Source organism: Salvia miltiorrhiza, chromosome 2 (assembly GCF_028751815.1).
Source record: "Salvia miltiorrhiza cultivar Shanhuang (shh) chromosome 2, IMPLAD_Smil_shh, whole genome shotgun sequence".
NCBI classification, from domain to species: domain Eukaryota; kingdom Viridiplantae; phylum Streptophyta; class Magnoliopsida; order Lamiales; family Lamiaceae; genus Salvia; species Salvia miltiorrhiza.
This window is the reverse complement of record NC_080388.1, coordinates 56,709,548-56,733,545: the sequence shown is the minus strand read 5'-3', so window position 1 is coordinate 56,733,545 and position 23,998 is coordinate 56,709,548. Positions and strand designations below refer to the sequence as shown.

The following is a 23,998-nucleotide window of genomic DNA, read 5'->3' as shown; positions in this document are numbered from 1 at the left end:
CTCATTTATTTTGATGATGATGTAGGAAATCAATGGCACCCCCAAAGAACCCCCCGAGAGCAAGCACGTCTTTGAACCCGGAAGCACCAGCGTATGTACCTGCTGCTGCGATAGCACCACCGATGCCAATGCCTGTTCTTGTACCGATGCCGATGCCGATGCCAATGCCTGTTGTTGTTGTGAGAGCCCCGCCGATGCCTACATATGCAGCTCTTCTGAACCCCCCACCGATGCCAATGCCAATGCCCCCACCACCAATGCCTGCTGAGCTGGATCCACCTCCACCTGTTTATCCTCCACCGGCTCTGCACACAATGCCATCAAATCCACCTCCACCACCCGGTCTGGACATAATACCACCATATCCACCTCCACCTGTACTCGCTGTGAACCAGAGAGCACCTGCTGCCATGGCCGAATGGTCTCCCTTGTCGGATGGCATTACCACTTCAGATCCACTCACTGAGCAAGAAATAAACCAGCATGTGGAGGCTGCTCTCTATGGTCACACCAAAACTTCATTGCCAGGTTTTCAGAAGCTCTGCAGACAGGATAAGGAAAAGGAATGACTACTTTCTTTCATCACACCCTATAATTCTACCTTGTTTCTTGTCTTGGAAAATTTTAAGTAGCTAGTCTGCTCTTGATGTTACAAATCACCATATAATTCTTTCATTCGTGTAGTTACTTCTGTTTTTGGGATCATATATGTCTTGGAAATTTTTAAGTAGTTGATGTTACAAATTAGTGCAGTTTCGATAAATGCTGTTAATGTGATTCTTTCAAGCTGCATATTTTAGGTTTATTAACTGTTGTTTCGTACTACTACTATTTTATTTCATCGTTTCGCTACTACATATCTCGTTGATTTTGCCATGTCTTGTATACTATTACCTATTGAATTTCATATGAATGTAGATTCGTTGTTGCTCGGTTGATTTACTACAATTTCTGGACACTTTCATGTTTGAAAAATTGCGAGATTAATTGGTGGATTTTGTGAGATATTTTTCATGTTATCCATTGGAATGATTGTTTGACGACATTTTTTTTTTAGGGGAATGATATGTTTGACATTGTTTTATTGTATTTTCAATGCCTGATTGTTTTATTAATTGGGATTAGTGATAAAATCATAATATTATCATGTTATTGTAATGATTGATAGGTTAAAATGCAATATTCTGAAAAAATTAAATATTTATGTAAAAACGTTATCATAAATCTTTTAGAATGCACTTCAAAGTTTCTTGAATATTTAAATAGGAAATACTGAGTAATGATAGTCTAATGTTATAAAATAATATTAAAAGTAATTTATCGAACAGTATAATACAAATTACGAATATTTTCATAAATTATTTGTTGAATCTTATCTCTTATACATAACAATTTAATGATCGAACTTGAAATGACTCTTATCTTATTCATTCATTGAATTATTGACTTTGTTCATTAATATTATATATTTATTCGGTGATCAAATCATATTTTAAAATTATATGTAAACTTCTTCGGAAAATAAAACCACATAAATCAGCATAATCATCATAAATTTTGTAACCCGGCCCTCATCCAAATTGTTGAACATCTGGTCATTTCATGAGAACATAATGGAAAATACAAGTCAAATGCCTCATCAATATCATGACATATATATCGAATTATTTGTTAAAAAATCACAACAACCAACAAAAAAAAATAATTAATTAAATATCTAACTTGTAAAAAAATAAAAATTAAACAAATAACCCTACTTAAAACCAAACATGCATATACTGCGACATTAAAAAATAAAAAATATTCTAACATATAAATTTGCAAAACAGATCACAACATTAATTATAAGGGTTAAGGTGCAGATAGGCCCCTCAAGTGGAGGCCCTTAGAGCGTTTCAGTCCCCTTACTAACTGTGTGTGCAAATTGGCCCCCGAACTCAAAAAAACGGTGCAGATCGGCCCCTCTGACTTAACACCGTTATGGGCCGTTAGTCAATGGGGCGATCTGCACCGTTTTTTCGGAGTTCAGGGGCTAATCTGCACCTTTTAACTTTTAAATTAATTCATCTCTCTCGCTCAAAATTTGATCGTCGTTGTCGCTGATTCAAGCTCCGGCGGAGGGCGCCGCCCCTTTCTTTCTCTCTTGGGCCCTAAACCTCGGAGCTCGCTCGACTGCACACGCTTAGCGTCAAAGACGAGCCCTAATTCTCCCGTTCCGTCGGAAATCGCCGCCGCAATATCCGGTGAACCCGCCGCCTGGCTTTTCTCGATGAGGAGTCGCCTAGCTTTTCTCGATAAGGAGTCGCCTCTTTCTCTCAAATCCGGTGAAATTCGGTGATAAAGGCCGATGATGCCCGTCGCCATCTACACTACCGGCGTGCTGTTGAAGAAGGACGCCTTCAAATCAGAGACCATGGCCAACATGATCTCGATCTCGATTGGGGTCACGATCACCGCCTACGGCGAGGCGAAGTTCAATTCGTTGGGGGTGATTCTGCAATTGGGGACGGTGACGTTCGAGGGAGAATTCGAGTTTCCATTTCGATTATGTGATTTTCGGGAGCAATGACGCCGATTTGGAATTCCCGATTTGGGGCTTGGGAACTTGATTTCGTGATTTTCCTCATCTGACGGCGATTGACGCCGGAAAAGTTGGTCGGAGAAGATGAGATGTGATTTTTTTAATGAACGGTGTGCAGATTAGCCCCCGAACTCCAAAAAGGGAAAAGGTGCAGATTAGCCCCTGAACTCCAAAAAAACGGTGCAGATCGCCCCCTCTGACCAACGGCCCATAACGGTGTTAAGTCAGAGGGGGCGATCTGCACCATTTTTTTGAGTTCGAGGGCCAATCTGCACACACAGTTAGTAAGATGACTGAAACGCTCTAAGGGCCTTCACTTGAGGGGCCTATCTGCACCTTAACCCTAATTATAATAGCAAAATATGCATTAAAAAAGTATTAACATACACCATTAACAAAAATTCTAAATCAAAATGTATAAAAAAAACAAATAAATCAAACTATAATTGCGTCATATACATTAAAAACAATAGACAAGTATAATACTCCCTCTGTTCCACTTCAAATGTCTTGTTTTCCTTTTTGGGTTGTTCACTTCAAATGTCTTGTTTCTTTTTATGAAAAAAATTATCCTCAAAAAGTAGAATTTTTGGGACCCACGTCACCTTTTCAACTCTACACCACACCACTTAATAATATAATTAACATTTTCCTAAATAACTGTACCGAAAAGAAACAAGACATTTCATTTGGGACGGAGGGAGTACAATTTAACTAGGGTTAATAGCCGAAAAATTCATGAATTTTTTCCATTTTCTGGTTTATATCACGATCCTAAAATTTGACTTCCAAATACATCAATTTGTAATTGATTCGCAATTATCTCACGAATTATAAATTCGTCCAAATCAAAGCTGATTTGTCAGCTGGAATGCCAACGTGGCCACTGAAATTGCCAAATCACACGCGCGCACACTCCACACACTCTATCTATCTCCTCTCTCCTCATTCTCCTCTTCTGCTCCATCTCTCTCTCTCTCATCTCGTCCGTACTCTATCTCTCTCTCGTCATCATCCATCTCCCCGTCACACCACCCCTTACCCACGCAACACTACCACCCCTACTTCCCCCCGAGCCTGGCCGGCTGCAAGACTTCCAGATTGGCGAAGGCCAGAGGCGGATCTACTTGGGGCGGTGGTTGTACCCCCAAATTTTTTTTTAGTAATAGTATTATATATGTATTATGTAATTAAAGTTTGCTGCTTGATTTTGTCCCCCCAATCCCAAACTCAAAGTCCCACCGGGCATTGCAAAAAAAAAAAAGAATTGGACTTTGGGCCTTTGGCCCATAGAATGTGAAAAGTGGCGGCTCTCTTTAATAAAAGTGGCGGCTGTGATTAGAGATTACAAACAATTCGTCAAAGAAAAACAATAGAATTGGAGAGAGAGGAGGCTAACAGACGAGAGACAGAGGCGAGATTTTTGATTCCTCAAAGAAAAAGAAAGGAAATCAAAGAGAGGAGAGTAGAGTCGGATAATCGATATTGACATATTACACTACAAGTCTACAACAAAATTTGGGTGGTTCAAGTAGTACTAGTGTGCCATTAGAGGATAAAGAATTGATTTATGATGTTGAGCTTCTTCCTCATGACCCAAGAAAAAGAATTAGCATAATGAATTATCCTCCAAATGAACGAGATGCGGTTAGGAGAGCATATATTTTGAAAAAGTCTTGTCAACCAAAAACTCATGATTTTCCTCGCAAAGACCTTGGAGGTTTGCGTCGATTTAGTGCTTCTTGGTTTGAAAAATGGGATTGGCTTGAATATAGTATTAAGAAAGATGCCGCATTTTATTTTATTTGCTATTTGTTCAAGAATAAAGTTGAGATTAATGTTGGTGGAGATGCATTTGTTAGTGGAGGATTTAAGCCATGGAATAAACCCGAAAGATTTCTGAAACATGTTGGTGGTGTTAAAAGTGCTCACAATCTTGCTTATGAGAAATATGCAAACTTAAGAGATGGGAAGAAAAAATCAATTCTTATTTCCTTTGAAAATGCCACTGATGTGATTCAAAGAGAGTATGAAATTCGTTTGAAAGCTTCAATTTCTTGTTTGCGCTTTTTATTGGGACAGGGGATGGCATTTCGTGGACATAGAGAAAATGAAGAATCCCTTAATAGGGGAAATTTTCTTGAACTTTTGAAATGGTTAAACACACATAATGAAGTTATCACAAAGGTCACTTTTGAAAATGCTCCCGGCAATTGTCAATTGATATCTCCAATTATTCAAAAAGATATTATCAATTGTTGTGCTAAAGAAACAACTAAGCGAATTGTGGAGGAGCTAGGTGATGGCTACTTTGCTATATTGGCCGACGAGTCTAGTGATGTGTCCCAAAAGGAACAACTAGCTCTTTGTTTGCGTTATGTTGAAGAAAAAATGGGAAAGGTGGTAAAACAATTTTTGAGACTTGTTCATGTTGGTGATACCACGGCTTTGTCTCTTAGAAGTGCTATTATGTCCTTACTTGTTGAACATTCATTGAGTCCATCCAAGATTCGAGGGCAAGGATATGATGGGGCTAGTAACATGAAGGGTGAGATAAATGACCTCAAGACTTTGATTAGGGGAGATACTCCAAGTGCTTACTATGTCCATTGCTTTGCTCATCAACTTCAACTAACTCTTGTAGCCATTGCCAAAAAGAACAATGAGTGTGTTTGGCTTTTTGATACGTTTGCAATCTTGTTGAATGTGATTGGTGTTTCTTGTAAGAGATGAGAAATGATTCAAGAGTTTCAAGCACAAAAAGTTGCTCAAGCTTTGGAAACTGGTGAACTTGAAACGAGATCGGGATTAAATCAAGAACTTGGTTTGAAGAGGCCCATAGAAACTCGTTGGAGTTCTCATTACAAAAGTCTTTTGAATGTCATGAACTTGTTTTCTACAATTGTTAAGGTTCTTGTACTCACTAGAGTCATTTAATTTTGTGTTTTTGGCACATCTAATGACTACTATATTTGGGTACACTAATGATTTATGTCTTGCTTTGCAAAGAAAAGATTAAGATATTGTTAGTGCTATGAGACTTGTCACTTTGACCAAAGTGACATTACAGAAAATGAGAGATGATGGATGGGAGACTCACTTGAATAAAGTAATCTCATTTTGCAATGATAATGAGATTGTTGTTCCGGACATGGAGGCTTGTTATATCCCTCAAGGAAGATCAAAGCGGTTTGCTCAACAAGTTTCATATCTTCATCATTTTCGGGTTGATGTGTTTATAGAAGTAATTGATTTACTACTTCAAGAACTTGACAACCGATGCATGGCTTCATTAAATCCTAAAGATGGCTTCTCTTCTTATGACAAGGAAAAAGTACTCAAACTTGCAACTTTTTATCCCTCCGAATTTTCAAGCATTGATTTGTTAACTCTTGAATGTCAACTTGCCATATTCATGGAAGATATGAGAAGAGATAATGAGTTTCAAAATTTGGATGATATTAGTTCTCTTTCGATGAAGCTTGTTGAAACAAAGAGACATATGACTTATCCTCTAGTGTTTTTGCTAATTAAGTTGATATTAATTCTTCCGGTTGCCACTGCAAGTGTGGAGAGAGTGTTTTCTGGAATGACTTAGGTCAAGAATAAGTTGCGAAATAGCATGGGGGATCAAGTATTAAATGATTGTTTGGTCACTTTCATTGAGAAATATATGTTTCTACAAGTTTCCGATGATAGGTCGTCAAACGTTTTGAAGAAATGAAGACTCGTCGGAAGATAAACTAGATATATAGTTATTTAATTTTCTTTTGCATCTAACTATCTTTGAATAATGTTTGATGATATAGTACTTTTAACATTAAAGTATATTTTACATTTGATTTTATGAGATTATTTTTTCGTACCCCCAACTTATAAATCCTGGATCCGCCACTGGCGAAGGCCTTGTTGCCGCCTGCCATCACCGCCGCCTGACGAGGACGGAGTGGAGTGGCCGTTGTGGCGGCGTATCTAGGTGGATCTGGGCGCCTCTTGTTGGATGTCGCCCCACGTTGCCGCCTGCCATCATCACCTTCGCCGCCCTCTTCCGCAGACCATCAATTTCTCCATACCCTCCTCCGTCGTTGGGTGGCCAACAGACCTCCCCCTCTGCCGCACTCCCCACGACTCTCTTCCTCCACCGCCCTCTCCCACCAACAGAATCGACGCACCAATAGCCTCAAACACCACTCTCCAGTACTAAAAAATCGACAAGGGATTAGGGCTCGATTTCTCCTCAAATCCAAAACCCAAACCCGAATTCACCGTCGCGTATCTCCTCTGAAGATTGCGACGCCGCCATCCTTGCCATCGTCGATTCTGTACTCCGACGATGTGGGCCTATGTAATTCCGCATTTTTGAGGACCACGACCTCTATATTGCCCGATGGGCTCGGCGGCGATGGGGGAACAATGAGAGGGTCCAACGAAGGTAGGGAACCATGGGAGGGTCCGGCAAAGGTGGGGAACCATGGGAGGGTCCGGCGAAGGTGGGGATTGGCAAGGGGGATGGGGTGACGTTGGGGGATTTATGTTTTTTAATTTATCTTTTACTCTTAATTAAATATAAACTGCTTTTAATTATTAATGAACCAACGTCGTTTTCTGTAAGAAATTGACTCATCAGTTCTGATTTTGCCACGTACTTGCCACATCACTTTCGATTTCGCCGAAGTCCTTCGTCGTGGGATAATTGCGAACCAATTACAAATTGGTGTATTTGGAATTCAAATTTTATGGTCGTGATATAAACCAAAAAATGGAAAAAATTCATGGATTTTCCGACTATTAACCCATTTAACTAAATAAAAACTATTGAAACATAACAATTGATAACCGTCGACATTATGATACAAAATTATTCATAACTCTACTAAAAAATATAATAAATTCGGTCAACCCATAATTACATTAAAAAAGAATTTACCTAAATAACCTTATGTTAATTTTCGAACTAAATATTCAGATTAAACACCAGTCGTGTGATAAGAGTAAGGGTGTTGTATTTCATATCACGTAACGTTACAATGAGAGATAAGACTCCTATTTATAGAGATATACAAGATGGGCAAAGAAGTCATCCATCATCCTTGTACGATCACCAGGTTAATTAGAGAGAAAGCCTCGCATAGGTAGCTGTCGAATGTGTCAGTAGTCTGTCGGATTTTATCTATTATGCAGCGCTGCCACACTCCTGTGCAGCTGGGACTTGCAGGGCTGCTCGCTCGCTTAGCAGAAATACCATTGATAATCCGCAGATGCTTTCGCTGGGTGATAACTCCTTAGAGAATACTAATAAGGGCAATCCTCTTGTGCTCAACTCCAGCTCTGCCCCTCGACCCTTGCTGCGTCCTAGGTATACGCATACTTTACTCCCCATCACTTTTCATTTCATAATTGTTTTGCATCATCAATTTAATTTGGCCAATTAATTAATTAGTTGGCCAAACAAATAGTTGTATTTTTATTGAGAAATTTATTTAGAAAGTTTAAATTTAAAAGTATTTTAATTACCAGTGGAAGAATTTTTGTAAAATGACTAATTAGATATATAATGTGTAATTTTTAATATTATTCAATCATTTTTAGTCTTTATTAATTTGACAACATATATAACATGATATATTTTGTTTTTTTATATAGGTCAAATTGTATCAAATCTCCTTCATTTGAAACAAAAAAATAATTACAATTCTTATTTTCATAACACCTTTTATATAATAAGAAAATAAGATTTACTTATATGACATTCAAAAGTCGCGTTTTTAAAAAAATCTTTGAATATATTCTCCTTCATTCTAATTATTTTAACGAATAATCCTACATTGTTTTTTTTTTTTTTTAGTATTCTACCTATTGGAGAACTTAAATAAGTATATAATCTTAGTATATTTTATCATCCCACATTAATTTTCTATGAGATTTCACCAAATGAATACCTATATATAAAAAATAAATCTTAATTACTCTCAAAATCAAAAATTCACATTTAATTGGTTGACTGGTTAAGATTAACACACATTGCCAATTTAATTTGATCAATTTTTTTGGTTAAATAAAAAATTTATTTCGTTTAACTTTAAAAAAATAAATTCTTTTGACTAAATAAATTACTTCTTCAATTTTATTTGTCCATAAGATCAAATATTTTTTACAATTTTCTTAAAATAAAATTTAGATTTCACATTCACTTTTTATAAAATTTTACCATTTGAAATATAAATAAAATTATATAATTTGAATTTCCGTTAATTTATTATGAGACTTCACCAATGATAATATTATACAATATGATATAGTATTAAACTTCACAAGAACTGGTTATGGATAATTTTGTTCGCCTAGTTTTTTTTTTAATTTACTATCACAAATAAATAAAAACGCACTCTCACACTAATTATTTAAATGATTCAAAATCTCAAACTTATTAGTTTGAGGATAAATATCTTACTAATAAATTATGCTTCATCGTCAATTTTGTTAACCTAATAATACACTTATAAATTACTAATAAATTTTGACTAGGAAGGACGACCGAGACAAAAATAAAGAAAAGATGGCCTTGATCTCTTGTAACGTTTGCTAATTCGTTATTCCAATACATGTTGTATCAAACTTTTTGTTGTTCAATATTTATGTTTTGAATTTATTATTTGTGCCTCTTTGAATAAATAAATTGGTGGAATAAATAGTATCGGGGGACAAATATCACAACCTTCAAATCAAAATCATGTGTACAAGGTCGAAGCATCATCATTCATGTCATATTTTTCACAATTTTCCTTCATTTATAATTTTTTAATATTGCATAAAATGTGATAATTATCTACATGGGAGCAAGCTGTGGATTATCTGGAATAAATGATAAGCTGATACCGACTTGTACCATTCCAGAGACTGGTCGTCTCATTTTCAGCTTCAACCAATTGGGATTCGACAGCTGGATGCAACTTTCAAACGATGAGGGCCCACATCAGCATTTCCCAGCCAATTACTGATTTTCATCCACACAGATCATATGCATTCCTCCATATCGAGTAATTAATTTATCATTATCCCAATTTAGTTGAGTATTGGAAACAAACTTACAATAAACATTGAACTCTCAAACTCCATCATCTTCTTTTTCAAAAACAAAAAGAAAAAAGAAACCAAGTAATCAATTTTAGCAACTTGGAATATCAATTTCGAGGAACTATGGTATAAAATCCAAATTGGAACGGCCTTTTTAAAATATTTGAAACGCTATATAATCTTTTAGGAAGAAAAGCTCTATATTTTAAAATAATTTGTCAATGCTAAAAATTGCACTATATATTAATATGTAGTTTAGGTCACGTATATTGTGGGTAATATAACTAAATAACATACAAATGGTATTATCTTATTTTCATTATTAAACTATGTTATGATTAAACCGAATTAGTATAATCGTATGCGACACAATAAACTCTTGAGCTAAGTCCCATCATCAATTGACATATAGAATCACTTGGAAAGGCCAAGAATTATTTTATTGCACATGTTTGAGATCTGAATCATGCGAAGAATTTTTTTCCTTCTTATTGATAATTTATAATTGGTGGTCGCTATCTTCCATGCGCATTAAATAAGATTTGATTTTAAGATTTTTAATTTAAAAAATACCCATTTTATTATTAAATTGTCTCATAATAACAGTTAAAGATTTTTTTTCATTACTCATGTAGTTATGTGTTTGCTCTTAATTACTTCCTCCGTCCCAATAAAAGTGGCCACTTTTATTTGAGCACGGAGATTAAGAAATTTATTGTTATGTTTTAATTGAGTGTGACCCACCAAAATTAGTGATTAATTTTTAGAGAGTGGCCTACAATTGTTGACCAAATTAGTGAGTAATTTTAACATTTTTAGAAAGTAGCCTACAATTGTTGACCAAATTAGTGAATAATTGTTGACTTAATTAAAGTAAACTTTTGTCATTTTTAGAAAGTGGCCACTTTTAGTGGGACAACCCAAAAAGGAAATGTTGCCACTTTTATTGGGACAGAGGGAGTAATAAATAAAACTAATACTTTTCCTAAAACATATGCATATACTCGCTAAATGTACACATTGATAAACAGCAAAGTAAACTACTCATATATATGGTATGATGATGATAGCATATAAATGCGGTTAAATTTAGTACTTAATTTAGCGATATTCACATATGATAAATTATTGGAGTACACCTCTATATATATATATATATTATTATTGTATGATGATGATAGCTATAAAGAGCAATCACACTGGAGTGGAGTGCACCCCTATTATTTAGACTAATCTTGAATAATAGTAAATTACTTAATTTTAACTTTATTTGATAATCTATTACTATTTCAAATACTCAATCATAGTTACTCTATCACATAAAACAAATGTTAAAAAAAAGAAATAAGGCAAGAAGCTCAAGAAAACTCTTTGTAGCGAACACATAAGATTCACCACCAAAAGAGGTTGATTCGATTATTCTTGGGCTCCGAGCACCGACCACCAAATGAGTGCAAAATGCTAACTTTTTCGAGAATAAAAAAAAAATCAGGAATATAAAAGTGAAAGCTGAAAGTCGAGTAGGATGCAGACAGGCATATGAGCACGAAGTGCGAGATTTTGTTGACGAGGCCTATTTTTAGGAAGTGCGTGCCGGAAGATACACACACGCACAAACCCACTGAGTGTGTGTGCGACTGACAGAGATGGCTGATGATGTGCCTTGTTGTGGTACCGAGTTTTTTCTGTTTGTGATGATTATCATAGGGCTGGTGTTGTTTGCTGGGTTGATGGCTGGTCTCACCCTCGGCCTCATGTCTCTTGGCCTTGTGGACCTCGAGGTTATCAGCAAATCAGGCCGCCCTCAAGATCGTAAACATGCCTGTACTGTGTACTATTAGTCTCTCTCTCTCTCTCCCCCCTTTACTTGATGTTGGGATTTTACAAAGTTGTTTTTGGTGGATTTGGGTTTGTGGGGTTTTGCCTGTTTATGGTTTCTTGTGTTGTTGTGGACTTGTTTCTCTAAGTCTGGATTTCTTTTTTTATGATTTGATCACTCACTTAGAAGATGAAAGCTTTCTTGTGTTGGTTTATTGATCGGTTGGGATTGTAATTCTTGAGCTACATTTGATTTGATGTTGCCCCTTCTTGAAAATCTTGCTGATTTGTAGTTTTTTTTCGTTCTAGCTAAATCTTTGACTCCTAAATTGAATTATTATTTCATTTGTTGCTATTTCTCAGCTTGCTTATTATTTTGTGTCTGTGAGCTTTTTCTGTCTTGTTATCAGGGTGTAAGTATAGATTTATTTGCTTTACCGGAGAGTGGGGTGGAGTTACTTTACATCATTGATGCCAAAAATCATGTAATTTCTTTCATGTTTCTTTTTCTATTGTATATCTATACTTCTGAATGCTTTATTTTTGGAGTAATAATATTGAACCGCGAAGTGTCTGGGGTCTAGAGATGGTCTAGCGTATCGATTTGTGACAAGTGAATCATCGGGTGCTCTATTTTTCTGGACAAGATATGGTTCTTATCAAGCTGCAATCATATTGTTTCTTACTTGCTTTAGGACTCTGTTGTTGATGTGAACAATGTGGTTTATGGTGATTCTGTTTGCACTTTTTGCTTTTCTTTATACATGACAAATTGATAACAGCAGGGACCTATAAATGACAATCATTCTTTTGGCAGCTAAAATACTTCCAGTGGTGAAAAATCAACACCTATTGCTTTGCACACTCTTGATTGGCAACTCTTTAGCAATGGAGGTTTGTGTGTTATCTGTTACGGCATTCGTATTCTTGGTGGTAGTTCCATGTACCTTGTCCATGTAGGTCACCGAACATTATTTGCTTTCTTCCTTGTAGTCGCTTCCCATATTCTTGGACAAGCTTGTGCCTCCATGGGCTGCGATCCTGGTATCGGTCACACTCATCCTCATGTTTGGCGAGGTGGTTGATCTGCAACTTAACTGAACAAAGTCGAATTTAGGAAAAAATTGTACACTCTGTTGACACGATTCTAACGTTTCCTTCTTACTGAAGATATTGCCTCAAGCAATTTGTACGCGTTATGGGTTAACCGTTGGAGCAACTGTGGCACCCTTTGTCCACCTTCTTCTTTGGGTATTCTTCCCTATTGCCTATCCAATTAGTAAGGTAAATTGAATCGAAGGTTCATGTTCAAATGTGTTGAACTTTTCCAGTCATGTAGTTTCTATGTTCAAAACAAGGATAGATAGGAAGATATCATCAAAACAAGGTTGTAAAAGTTTGCTCTTTTTTCGTGACTGGATGAATTATATAATTCAAAGGCACCACAGAACGAAGAAGAAGTTACATGTTGCGTCTCCTTCAGATTGTGGAATTCACAAAAAGTGGCCATTCTTTATCTTGATTACTCAAAAACCTTTTTTTGCTTGTAGATCCTCGATTGGATGTTGGGTAAGGGGCATGCTGCTCTACTGCGTAGAGCTGAGCTGAAAACTTTTGTTGATTTCCATGGCAATGAGGTATGTCATGATGATCTAGGCTGCAATTGGTTTTCCTGCTTTTCTTAGGCAGATTTATTTCTATAGCTGCAGCTGAGCTTCCCTAAAATGAATTATGTTTGGAAGATGTCATTAGTCATATTGGGAAAGCTAACCCAGTTGTATCAATTTGCATTGATAGGCTGGGAAAGGAGGGGATTTGACACATGATGAGACGACAATAATTGCTGGGGCACTGGAATTGACTGCGAAGACTGCCAAAGATGCCATGACATCTATAGCAAAGGCCTTCTCCATTGATCTCGATGGAACTCTTAATTTGTGAGTTTAGCATTTCCCATCAGATTTAACTAATATGCAATACACTGTTATTCACGATATCCGTCCCTCTAATTTTATCCTCACTCTGTAACCCTTCACAGGGAGACATTGAATGCTATAATGACTATGGGCCACAGTCGAGTTCCTGTGTACTATAAAAACCAAAATAATATCATTGGGCTCATCTTGGTAACTGTCATGTTCTTTACTACAACTACGATGCTCTAACCAATCTTCTTGTTCTTCTACCTGAATTTATCATGTTAAATCAATGATGTCTTCACATTCTTTCTATGTTTTTCCCTTCCGTATATTCACAGGATGTGATTTGCACCGTATGAACAGAAGCTAATATCTGTCTTTACCGCGTGCAGGTTAAAAATCTCCTTGCAGTTGACCCTGATGATTCGGTTCCTCTAAGGAAAATGTTAATCAGAAAAATTCCTCGGTGAGATACACTTCCTTTCCTATTCCCGGTTCCAATTGGTAACGGCTGTTGCTGGTACTCGTGCTAATTCTTTTCCTAGTAACTGTGCGCTAGCCATTTATAAGCACTCTTTCCATTCAATAGCACACACTCCGACATGATAGCTTATTCTCTTGCTTTGCCATGTACAACTCTCAGAGTCTCGGAAGACATGCCCCTTTATGATATTCTGAATGAATTCCAAAAGGGTCATAGCCACATCGCTGTCGTGTATAGGGATACAAAAGATTCACTGCAGAAAAGCAAAGAAGGTATAAACATTTAGAATCTTCAAAATGATGCAAAACAGATTTTGTATTTTCCTTTCATGCAATGCAAAAACTAATGGGAAGAGTAATTTTGTGCTTCATATAATGGAAAAAGCCTTGCCTCTTTATTTATTTCCAACTTAATCCATTTATTTATTATTCTCTTCAGTATTCAACATACAAGGATTTTTTTTTTTTTTTTTTTTTTTCTGATTTCCATATTTAAAAACCTTTGTTTATTCACATACAAGTAATTTCTTCTTATCAAGCACCATATGAGTTTTGAAGTTCCCATTATTCATTTTCTGCTCCTTTTGACTTCTTGTGTATAACTGTACGCATCTTTATTTCAACTGCAACTGTCAGTGTGTTGCATTTTTGCTCCATAATCGACTCTTGACATCAACACTCTTAGCTATAGCAATTCTTGACTGCAACTGCAACTGTCAGTGTGTTGCATTTTTCATACTGAATTTGCACGATCTCCTGCTGGATGTGCGGAAAACATAATAATTTGTGTCCCCATGCAGACAATCAGAAATTTGCAACGAAAACCGCCACCCATGATGCTGACTCAGTCATGAATAAGTCTGATGATCAAGTTAAGAAAAGCCCTCCATCGACTCCTGCTTTCAAGAAGAGACACAAAGGCTGTTCGTTTTGTATATTAGATTTAGAAACCTCACCAATCCCTGAGTTTCCACCCGATCAAGAAGTAGTTGGTGTCATCTCCATGGAAGATGTGATTGAGGAGCTTCTTCAGGTACTCGTATATTTGAATTCTGTCTATAGTAGTAAAGCAACAATTCATCTAAACGACATGGTTTCTGTAGTTAACAATCAGCTAAATGCAGTTTGCTATAATGATTCATATCACTAATATTTTCTGTAGTATTGTTGGTTATCCTTGTTCCTTCTCTTGGCCTACGTTCAATTTTTAACCTTGTTTTGTCAGGAGGAGATACTTGACGAAACAGACGAGTATGTAAACATACACAATAGGTAAAGTGATACTTTTGTCATCGTTTCAAAATTTTGCGAAAGTTATTACTTTGAAAGCATTGTTTATTAATAAGAAAAGGTTTGATGAACTCCCTAGACTGAAATTTCACAAACTATAATCAGATCGATTTGGTCTTTATTGCAGGATAAAGATAAACATGAATGCTACTTCTCAGGATTCGAACTCGATTCAATCTACAACTCCAGTTTGAAGCTGTCACCCGATTAACACCTAGTAGAAGTGTATAAGCTCATATAGTTGCCGAAGACAGCTTATATAAGTCTTATATATGTTGAGATCAACTAGGAAAAGGAGTGGAACTTGGTCTGAATTATAGGTGATGTAGATAAATAGAGGCCTAGCCTAGCTGGATACAAGTTGGAGTTGTTGGATGTCTAAAATCTGGCTGTGGCCTGCGAGCTTGCCTTGAAGCTCCCATCAACAACCTGCATTTTAATTTATAGTTTGGCTTAGGCTATACTACATGTATGTATGTATGTATGCGCGCTTATGCAAAATTTTGAAGGCGCGCAAAATCTTGAAAAAAGTGCAACATGCTCATTCTGAAGGCGCGCTTATGCAAAATTTTGTGATACACTCTTCTTCTTCTGACGCTGCTCGTGCTATGTCGACCGTGGTTTCTAAAAGATGGGGAGATATGCTTGACGACGAAGATCATTTTGATGAGGATGATCCTCTAAATATGTTCTCTTAGTCTTGTTTGTTTTTCGGTTTCTCGTGGCTTCTCGCGGGTGCTTTCACTTGTTTTTGTTCTTTCTATTTTCTTTTTAATAAAATTTCTATTACAGCAGTATGTATGTATGTATGTATGTACGTACATCCAATGACCATTTTCTTTCTTGAAAGAGAAAAATAATCGATTCCTGAAAATTCAATAATAAATTTAGTTTGACAAACTTTGTGGAGGATTTATTTATTTATTTTTAATTTGTTTTCCTGAATTCATATGTGCGGAAAAAAGTTGTTACTATGAAGTTTTTAAATTTCGCATACTTAATTTTATTCAAAATTCCTAGAAGCTTGACTTGAGTCCTAAAATTCGTCAAAACATGCTTCACAAATCACATTATACTGAAAATGTATTTTCTTTCACAACTAAATATTTAATCAACAGCCTCATCAATAAATTCACCACTAACATGAAAGGCAACAATGATCAATCAAGAGCACTAACATATTTAAAAATTAAAAACTTCAAGCAATTAATTAAGCATGCAAAACTATACTATTAAAACCAATGTCCCTCGCCAACATTTTCAAACAATCAAGCTTTTCTTTAACAGATATTGACAAATTCCAAAACCAACATAAGTTTGCATCTCAAAATTAATCACGTCTGATGCTCATAATCAGCTGCAAATAACAAAACAAAGTAAGTTCAGATTTTTTTAAAAAATCTCAACATCACTATTTTACAAACGCCTTTCGCTGCTACTAAAACAAAAACAAAGTGGAGTAATTTCTTTTAGGTAAAAAACAAAGTAATTTTTCATTCTTGCTTTCTCCTCCCGTTCGCATGAACTAAAATAAGCCTACTTGAAAATCTTGACGACAGTAAATGAAATGTTGACCATATTTCAAAAAAAAAAAAAAAATTCCATATTAAGTGAAATCTGTCGTTAACTACAACGTAACCCTTAGTAAAGATCACATTTTTGAATCATGGGTTAATTGAAAATTTACCCATTCTTTGGAGGGTTATGTTGGTTTAATGTCAATTTAGTACAAAATTCTGTTTCTGGATCTTCCTTTGCTTCTACTCTTTTACAGTTAAAACTTAAAACTTCGTCATATTGTAATGATTCGACCTCGCTCCCATCATTCCTACTTCAGCTTAGCTGATCTTTCTCTTTACAGTTCTTGTTAACTTAAAATTTCATTGAAGTAGAAATCTTGGAAGGAAATTTTGTGGGTTTGGAGAGAGAGAGAGAGAGATGGCTATAGGAAGATTTGGGCCCCAGGTGAAGCGCTCTAATCAATCATACGGGTTCTTTGTGAAGCTATCTGCAACTGTGGTATTGGGCCTCTGCTTTGTGATTGTATGGTCTGTGTTTTCAAATTATTCTGTGACTTCTCAAAGGCAGACTTTTGATGACATTGCTGAGCCGGTATCTGCTGCATCAAATGGGAAGGTGAGTAATTTCGGAGTTCACTCTGAAAAAATAGTACCCAAAAAGGAAAAAGAAAGTGGGAAGCAGAGATTTAAGTCTGGATTGGGTGATAAAGACAAGAAAATCAATAATGGGTCCGTGCCTTTGAAGCCAGAAAAGAAGCCGGAAAATGGTGGTGGTGGGAATGCGAAGCTGTCGAAAAAGGATGGTGAAAACAAGAATCAAGAAGATGAAGGATCTGAGGTGGAGGAGGAAGAGGAGGTGATCACAGAGAAGGGAGATGATGAAGGTAATGATGGGGATGAGGATGCCAATGCCATTGCCAATGCCAATGATTCTGTGGAGGAAGATGCTAATTTCATCAATGCGGAGGAGTTTGATCAGGAATCTTCTGAGGAGGACAATGGTGGTTCAAGGAAGGCAAATAGGAAGACATCGGGTCCTGTTTTTGATCCTAAAAAACGGTACACTTGGAAGTTATGCAACACGAGGAGCAAGCATAACTACATTCCCTGTATCGACATTGAAAGTGCCACGGGGAGGCTGCAAAGTTATAGGCATCACGAGAGGAGTTGCCCGAGATCAGCTGTCATGTGTCTCGTGCCCCTCCCTCGTGATGGTTATGGGACTCCGGTTAGGTGGCCTGAAAGCAAAGGAAAGGTATATACTTGCAGAGTTTTTATCTCAGATTTTGCTTTGTGTAGAAATTGTACATTGCTAACTATAAGTTGCTTGCAGATATTGTATAAAAATGTGGAACATCCAAAATTAGCTACATATATTAAGACACAGGATTGGTTGGTGGAATCTGGAGATTATCTCACCTTCCCACAGAATCAGTCTGTATTCAAGGGTGGAGTTCAGCATTATCTAGAATCGATAGAAGAGGTGAGGTGTTCTTGCTGTTTTATGTAATAACTTTTTTTCATCTCAAAAACTTGTATAGCTTGATATTTTGTCTGGATTGTTTTAGTGTCTATGGTAAAAATTTTACTGTTCGTCTTGATTAAGAGGCGAAAATTGATACAAAAGAACTTTTAACTCATCTAAGTTCTCTTACATGGGTAGGGATAGTCTTAATCAGGTTCTTGCATTTATATATGTATCTTTGATATGAGAGTTGACTCCACCTATATTTTTGTCCTTTAAACATGGATACTTACATCTTTGATTTCCGGAATTTGGCGGATTTAGATGGTGCCAGACATTGAATTGGGGAAAAACATTCGCATAGTTCTAGATATGGGATGTAAAGATTCGAGCTTTATGGCTTCTCTACTTGAGAAGGACGTCTTGACTCTTACGCTTGGCTTGAAAGATGACCTAGTGGACCTAGCACAAGTTGCTCTTGAGCGTGGTTTCCCTGCTGTAGTTAGCCCTCTTGCAACTCGGAGACTTCCATTTCCTAGTGGAGTCTTTGATGCAATTCATTGTGGCGAATGCAGTATCTCTTGGCATTCAAATGGTTTGTGCTGCCATTCTCAGCTTCCCATTCATCTTAAATTTCCCCTTTTTACCATTCTACTTGTTGCAAGCATCAGGAAGATATTGATCTAATTTAATTTCAGGTGCGACCAAGCTTATCTTGGAGATGAATAGGATATTAAGGCCTGGAGGGTATTTCATTTTGTCAGCTAAGCATAGCAGTATCGAAGCCGAAGAAGGTTTGCTCTTAGTTCCCACAAGCTCCTGCACTTCGTTTGAAATTTATGAAGTGCCCTCAGATTTTGTAGTTACATTTCTTATATTTTAATTGCATTACCTAAATATGCACGTTAACTTTCTTTGCACCTGTTATATTACACTCGTAACTCCCCTTCAATTATATGCCGGGATTTATTCATCCTTATTTGTAATGCATATAATTGGGAAATATCCCTCTTGCTTCTATTAAGAAATCTTGTTTATGGATTTAGTTCCATATTTCAATTTAACATGATTTTAAATTGGCTTGTTGATCCCTGCAAGTTTGTCTACACTGCTCTCTGACCTAATGATGTGACATTTTCTAATTTCATCCCCTTTTCAGCTTTGTCCACATTGACAGCATCAATCTGTTGGAACATCCTGGCTGATAAAACCGATGAACTCAGTGACATAGGCATGAAAATATATCAAAAGCCAGAAGGAAATGATATTTATGAACTGAGACGGAAGAAAGTTCCGCCTCTTTGCAAGGAAAATGAGAACCCAGATTTTGCCTGGTGAGAAATATGATCTTCCTTTACTTAGTTCATGCATCATTCATGTTTCAGCAGAAATCAACATTGTCCGGTGGTTGATCAAGCAACTCATATGTCACTTTCTGTATTATAGAGACAAGATCAATGACTGTGATTTAAAACAAAAAATCTTAAAGATTAGTGACAAATAAGTTACTCGAGGATTTTAAAAGAAAACAAGAACTAAAGAAAGAACCGTTATATAATCCCATAAAACTGTGCAATAGCAAGAAAATAGGCAAATCAGTCAACTGCAGACATCACATCTAGAAACAAATGGAAAGTTCTTAAATCCCTCTAATAAAACTTCCTATGCCGAAACAGCCTTTCCTTCAAGGCCGACATTAGAATTGTTGGTCCTAGACTCCTAGTAATGTCATCAGGTGGTCTTTCGTTTCATTTGATCAGCTTTTTCTGGTGTAACTCGATCTGTCTGGTTCTAGTTTTGTGATTGCGATATTAATACAGGTATGCTCCGCTTAAAACTTGCCTTCACATTGTTCCTGAAGCTATTGAACAACGTGGAGCTGAGTGGCCTGCGGAATGGCCAAAGCGGCTTCACACATTTCCTGAATGGATGAACAACAGAGAGAAGTTAATTGCTGACAGCGAGCACTGGAGATCTATTGTGAACAAGTCGTATCTAGTTGGAATGGATATCGATTGGTCAACCATCAGAAACATAATGGACATGAAAGCCATAAGTGGAGGGTAAGCTACTAAAATATTTACGTAGTTCTAGATCTCTATTTGTCTTAACTTAAGAAAAAAAGGAATTTAGATTTTAAAGAGTAATATACAGTCAAGTGGTGTACACTCGGCGTGTCTGTCACACCATTCTCGCATACTTGACATGATGATAATAACTAATCATTTTACTATACTTTTCTACAGATTTGCAGCTGCAGTTTCAGACCAGAGTGTTTGGGTTATGAATGTGGTTCCTGTACATGCACCTAATACACTTCCGATAATTTTTGAGCGTGGGCTTCTTGGTGTGTATCATGATTGGTGTGAATCTTTTGGTTCTTATCCTCGATCTTATGACCTCCTGCATGCTGATCATCTCTTCTCAAGGCTTAAAAACAGGTCCGCAACAAATCATTTTTCCCATTTGTCTTCCTAATTCTGACCTATTTTGGCATCTTTGATGATATTATGTTACTATGGGAAATGTCTGTTTGTAAATATTCGTTTGCTGACAGTAGTTTCCTAGATTTACAGTACAAGCTAGAAAACAAGCTTCTTATCTTGTTAAGCACTCTGTTGCAATATTTCTTGAATTTACATATTTAAAGGTTGATTACCGAATTACCTTGAATAAAGACTTTTAATAAAAGATAAAAACTTGCATGCATCGAGCCGCATAGATGGGTCGACCGGTATGAATGTAGATGTAGTTCCAAGAGTAGAACCCGATGAATGTAGATGCAGTTCCAGTAGCTGAATCTGATTCGGAATCTACAAGTTTAGTGAGTGTGAAACTGAAACAGCTCATGCACTAGGATTTATTAACTCACAATTAGGATTTAATTTTAAGGCCGATGCATCGTGCATCCGAATGTATCACAGGAATGGTGTCTTAGTAATTTAATATAAGGGTGATATCATTAGATAAGCTGAACTTGAGGGATAATTAATGAATTTTGTAGATTTTTTTTAGATTCATCACTAGAAGAAATTATACAAGCGCCTTGTGTCTTAGTATAGGAGGATCTGGTTGTTGCCAATTTCTTTTAGTTTTGTCTTTTCACTTTATTTGCTCTTTCTTTACTCCCACTCTTTCCATTGTTTGGAACCAACATTTGAGCAGCTATTTATACATTTGAAGGGTGTTTAGATATAAATTATACCAAGCTATCCACAACATAACTGTGATGGCATTGAATAATTTTGATGTCGTTTCATCATGTAATCCTTCAAACACTCAATCTTATGTATTATCAGTTTAATCTATCAGCCAATGTAAACGCTCCTTTGAGTTTTTTGTTCAATTTTGAACATGAGATTTTAGGCCTCTCGTCGTCCTCACTGTATTTATGTTCAGATGCAAGCAGGCCATAGTAATTGTTGTGGAGATGGACCGGCTTCTACGACCGGGTGGTTGGGCAATCATCCGCGACAAAGTAGAAATTATAAACCCTCTGGAAGAAATTCTGAGAAGCCTGCACTGGGACATCCGGATGACTTTTGCACAAGACCGGGAGGCCATCCTGAGTGCCCAGAAGACCACGTGGCGCCCCTGATACCATCCTTCATCGCACGTCGACCCCCAACAGTTTTGACCACCATATTACCCTAAGGTGAGATGGATTTTGTACAGCTTGCTTTCTTCTTTGCTGCTACCTAATTATTCACAGTTCATTTGAGTTGGTGGGAATCTGCAGCTGCTGCCTTCAGTATATCCTCACCATTTAAATGGCTATTTGTTGATGCTGCTCACTATGCAAACCTACCAAAGGTGAATACAGACGATGTCATAGAGAGTGATTTAAGGTTCCATTAGAATATACTCACATTTATTTTCATTTTCTTTTGCTTCTGGCCTTGCTCTTTTTTTGAGTTGTTTCCCTAAACTTTGCTCTACTATTCTGTAACTTTGTACCTTAGTTTTTTATTTATATTTTACCTGTCCATCAAAAAGAAATACATCTCCAACGAAGCAAAACTCTTTTGGAATGCTACCAAGTAATATGTGCATCCGAATGTAAAAGGAACAATTTTGTAAGAAAAAAGAAAATTCGACAAGGGCAACTGCATTTCATTTCATTTTTAATGTTGATATTTATGAATCATTGCTGAAATTATTGGTGGATGTGGACAATAGATTATGAATCATTGCTGAAATTATTGGCCCCCCTCTCTTATTTATATACACGTGTACGATTGTGTATATATGTATTGTATGAGTGAGTTTAAATCTATATATAATATAAAAGAGCAGTTTAAAGATAAAAATTTTATCGCCAATTTTTCTCTCTCTTATAAAAGAACTATATTCTCTCTCCCACAATCTATCCCACTATTTACTCATTAAATATCTATTAGTTAATCTATATATATAAAACATGCACGAATTTTTTCTACAAAAATTTCTCTTTACTTTGCATATTTTGTTTTGATTCTTTTTTAAAATTCATCAACTTTTACTTATAAAAAAATATTTTATATGGATGTTAAATTAAAGATAATGATAAGATCTTTAATTTGATGTAAAATTTATAAAAAAATAAATTTAAAATAAATAAATTATTATCATTTAAAGTCACAATTTTTTTCTCTCTCTCATCTTTCATCTATCCTCTCCTCTCCCCTACCTCCTTTCTTTGAATAACACGTTCAATTTTTTATTTCTATTTCATTCCTTTTTTAATATTTATTTTATTTTATTTTTTATATTTTTGTCAGACATCATTTTTAATATTTTCTATTTCTTTTTTTTTTGCTATAACAATTTAATGTAACTAAAAAGATTAGTCTTATATTTGTTCATTTTAGAACTCTTTAGCTTAAAAATAAAATTTTAAAGGTTGAAATTTATATTAATATAAATTTATAGATAATTAATTAATTAAATCTTAAAAAATTAATTTCAAATATGATTTAGATTTATTAAATTTTTGTATGAATTTTTATATTTCTTTATATTAACATATTTGTTATTATTATGTCTTAATTAAATTTAATATTAGATTGAGAATTGACAATCTATATTAGTATATAAAAGAGAAGTTTTTCCCTCTCTTTTTTCTCTCTTCTTCCACCAATTTTTTCACTTTTTTTTTTTTGCTTTTTATGTTATTATATTTTATTTATTTTCTAAACGTCATCAAATTTGATTCGTGAAAAAATAATCATATGTATCTTAAATTCAATATAGTATAAAAATAATCAAAAACGAATTTAAAACGAATAAGTTATGAAAAGTATAAAATATTTTATTTTCTATCTCTTCATTAAAAAATTACAACTTTTTATGTATGTTTGTGTATGAAAATATTTATTATGATGTATAATACTATTTAATAATATGCATAATGCAAATTTTCATTACACTTTGTATAAATTGAAAATTTATAATTTTATATTCAAGATTTTATTGAGTAATTGATCTTAATTATTATATTATATTTTTAAAGCATGTGTTGTATTTGTTTATATTTTATTTTTATTATTATTTATATTTATTTATTTAAATTTATCGTTTGATTTCGATGTCCGTCGTGCATCGCACGAATGGGCGTGTACTAGTTTGTTAATTAATTATGAGTTGAATAAATTGCTCCGCAATGACTTTAATGCAATAGTTGCAAATTTTCACATGACGTATTATAGCCATATGTATAACCATGCACAGGGACGGATCTACAAATTTAATAATGACCGGGCGAGATTTCACCGGATGATTCTAATAAAGTTTTAATAAAGAAAACGAGTTGAATCTTGAATAATTATTTGAAATGACACAATTATGACCGGACGAGATTAACATATAT

The 23,998-nt window shown here is 35.6% G+C and overlaps 3 protein-coding genes across 7 annotated transcripts; all 3 read left to right on the top strand.

Moving 5' to 3' along the window:
- Positions 1–4,198: 4,198 nt before the first annotated feature.
- On the top strand, positions 4,199–5,314 carry LOC131009781 (uncharacterized). Its single transcript, XM_057937189.1, has one exon. The coding sequence runs from the start codon at positions 4,199–4,201 to the stop codon at positions 5,312–5,314; it is 1,116 nt and encodes a 371-aa protein (XP_057793172.1).
- Positions 5,315–10,999: 5,685 nt separating this feature from the next.
- LOC131010521 (DUF21 domain-containing protein At1g47330-like) lies at positions 11,000–15,962 on the top strand. Of its 4 annotated transcripts, none has more exons than XM_057938077.1 (12): positions 11,001–11,479; positions 12,291–12,367; positions 12,467–12,550; positions 12,644–12,757; positions 13,024–13,110; positions 13,271–13,410; positions 13,512–13,599; positions 13,785–13,858; positions 14,036–14,148; positions 14,676–14,908; positions 15,101–15,147; positions 15,293–15,962. In XM_057938077.1, the coding sequence occupies exons 1-12, from the start codon at positions 11,302–11,304 to the stop codon at positions 15,357–15,359; spliced, it is 1,302 nt and encodes a 433-aa protein (XP_057794060.1). In that variant the 5' UTR covers positions 11,001–11,301; the 3' UTR covers positions 15,360–15,962. The 4 variants fall into 4 exon arrangements, with proteins under 4 accessions (XP_057794061.1, XP_057794060.1, XP_057794062.1 ...); XM_057938079.1 differs by having other exon boundaries at positions 11,183–11,486; XM_057938080.1 differs by having other exon boundaries at positions 11,230–11,958.
- A 799-nt stretch (positions 15,963–16,761) lies between these two features.
- Positions 16,762–22,250, top strand: LOC131010519 (probable methyltransferase PMT28). 2 transcript variants are annotated; one of them, XR_009096584.1, is made up of 9 exons: positions 16,768–17,940; positions 18,019–18,168; positions 18,475–18,745; positions 18,849–18,944; positions 19,310–19,484; positions 19,971–20,213; positions 20,397–20,591; positions 21,550–21,805; positions 21,890–22,250. XR_009096584.1 is itself a non-coding variant. In XM_057938073.1 (8 exons), the coding sequence occupies exons 1-8, from the start codon at positions 17,104–17,106 to the stop codon at positions 21,746–21,748; spliced, it is 2,166 nt and encodes a 721-aa protein (XP_057794056.1). In that variant the 5' UTR covers positions 16,762–17,103; the 3' UTR covers positions 21,749–22,250. The 2 variants fall into 2 exon arrangements, 1 of the variants encoding a protein (XP_057794056.1); XM_057938073.1 differs by having other exon boundaries at positions 16,762–17,940; positions 21,550–22,250.
- Positions 22,251–23,998: the final 1,748 nt, after the last annotated feature.

Bases quoted from the DNA above. Each gene is read 5' to 3' on its own strand.
- LOC131010519 (XM_057938073.1), top strand. From the start codon at position 17,104: ATGGCTATAGGAAGATTTGGGCCCCAGGTGAAGCGCTCTAATCAATCA. The intron at 20,214-20,396 runs GTAAGCTACTAA...ACTTTTCTACAG, and splicing joins ATGAAAGCCATAAGTGGAGG to ATTTGCAGCTGCAGTTTCAG. The intron at 20,592-21,549 runs GTCCGCAACAAA...ATTTATGTTCAG, and splicing joins TTCTCAAGGCTTAAAAACAG to ATGCAAGCAGGCCATAGTAA.
- LOC131010521 (XM_057938077.1), top strand. From the start codon at position 11,302: ATGGCTGATGATGTGCCTTGTTGTGGTACCGAGTTTTTTCTGTTTGTG. The intron at 11,480-12,290 runs GTACTGTGTACT...TTCTTTTGGCAG, and splicing joins TCAAGATCGTAAACATGCCT to CTAAAATACTTCCAGTGGTG. The intron at 12,551-12,643 runs GTGGTTGATCTG...TTCTTACTGAAG, and splicing joins TCATCCTCATGTTTGGCGAG to ATATTGCCTCAAGCAATTTG.
- LOC131009781 (XM_057937189.1), top strand. From the start codon at position 4,199: ATGAATTATCCTCCAAATGAACGAGATGCGGTTAGGAGAGCATATATT.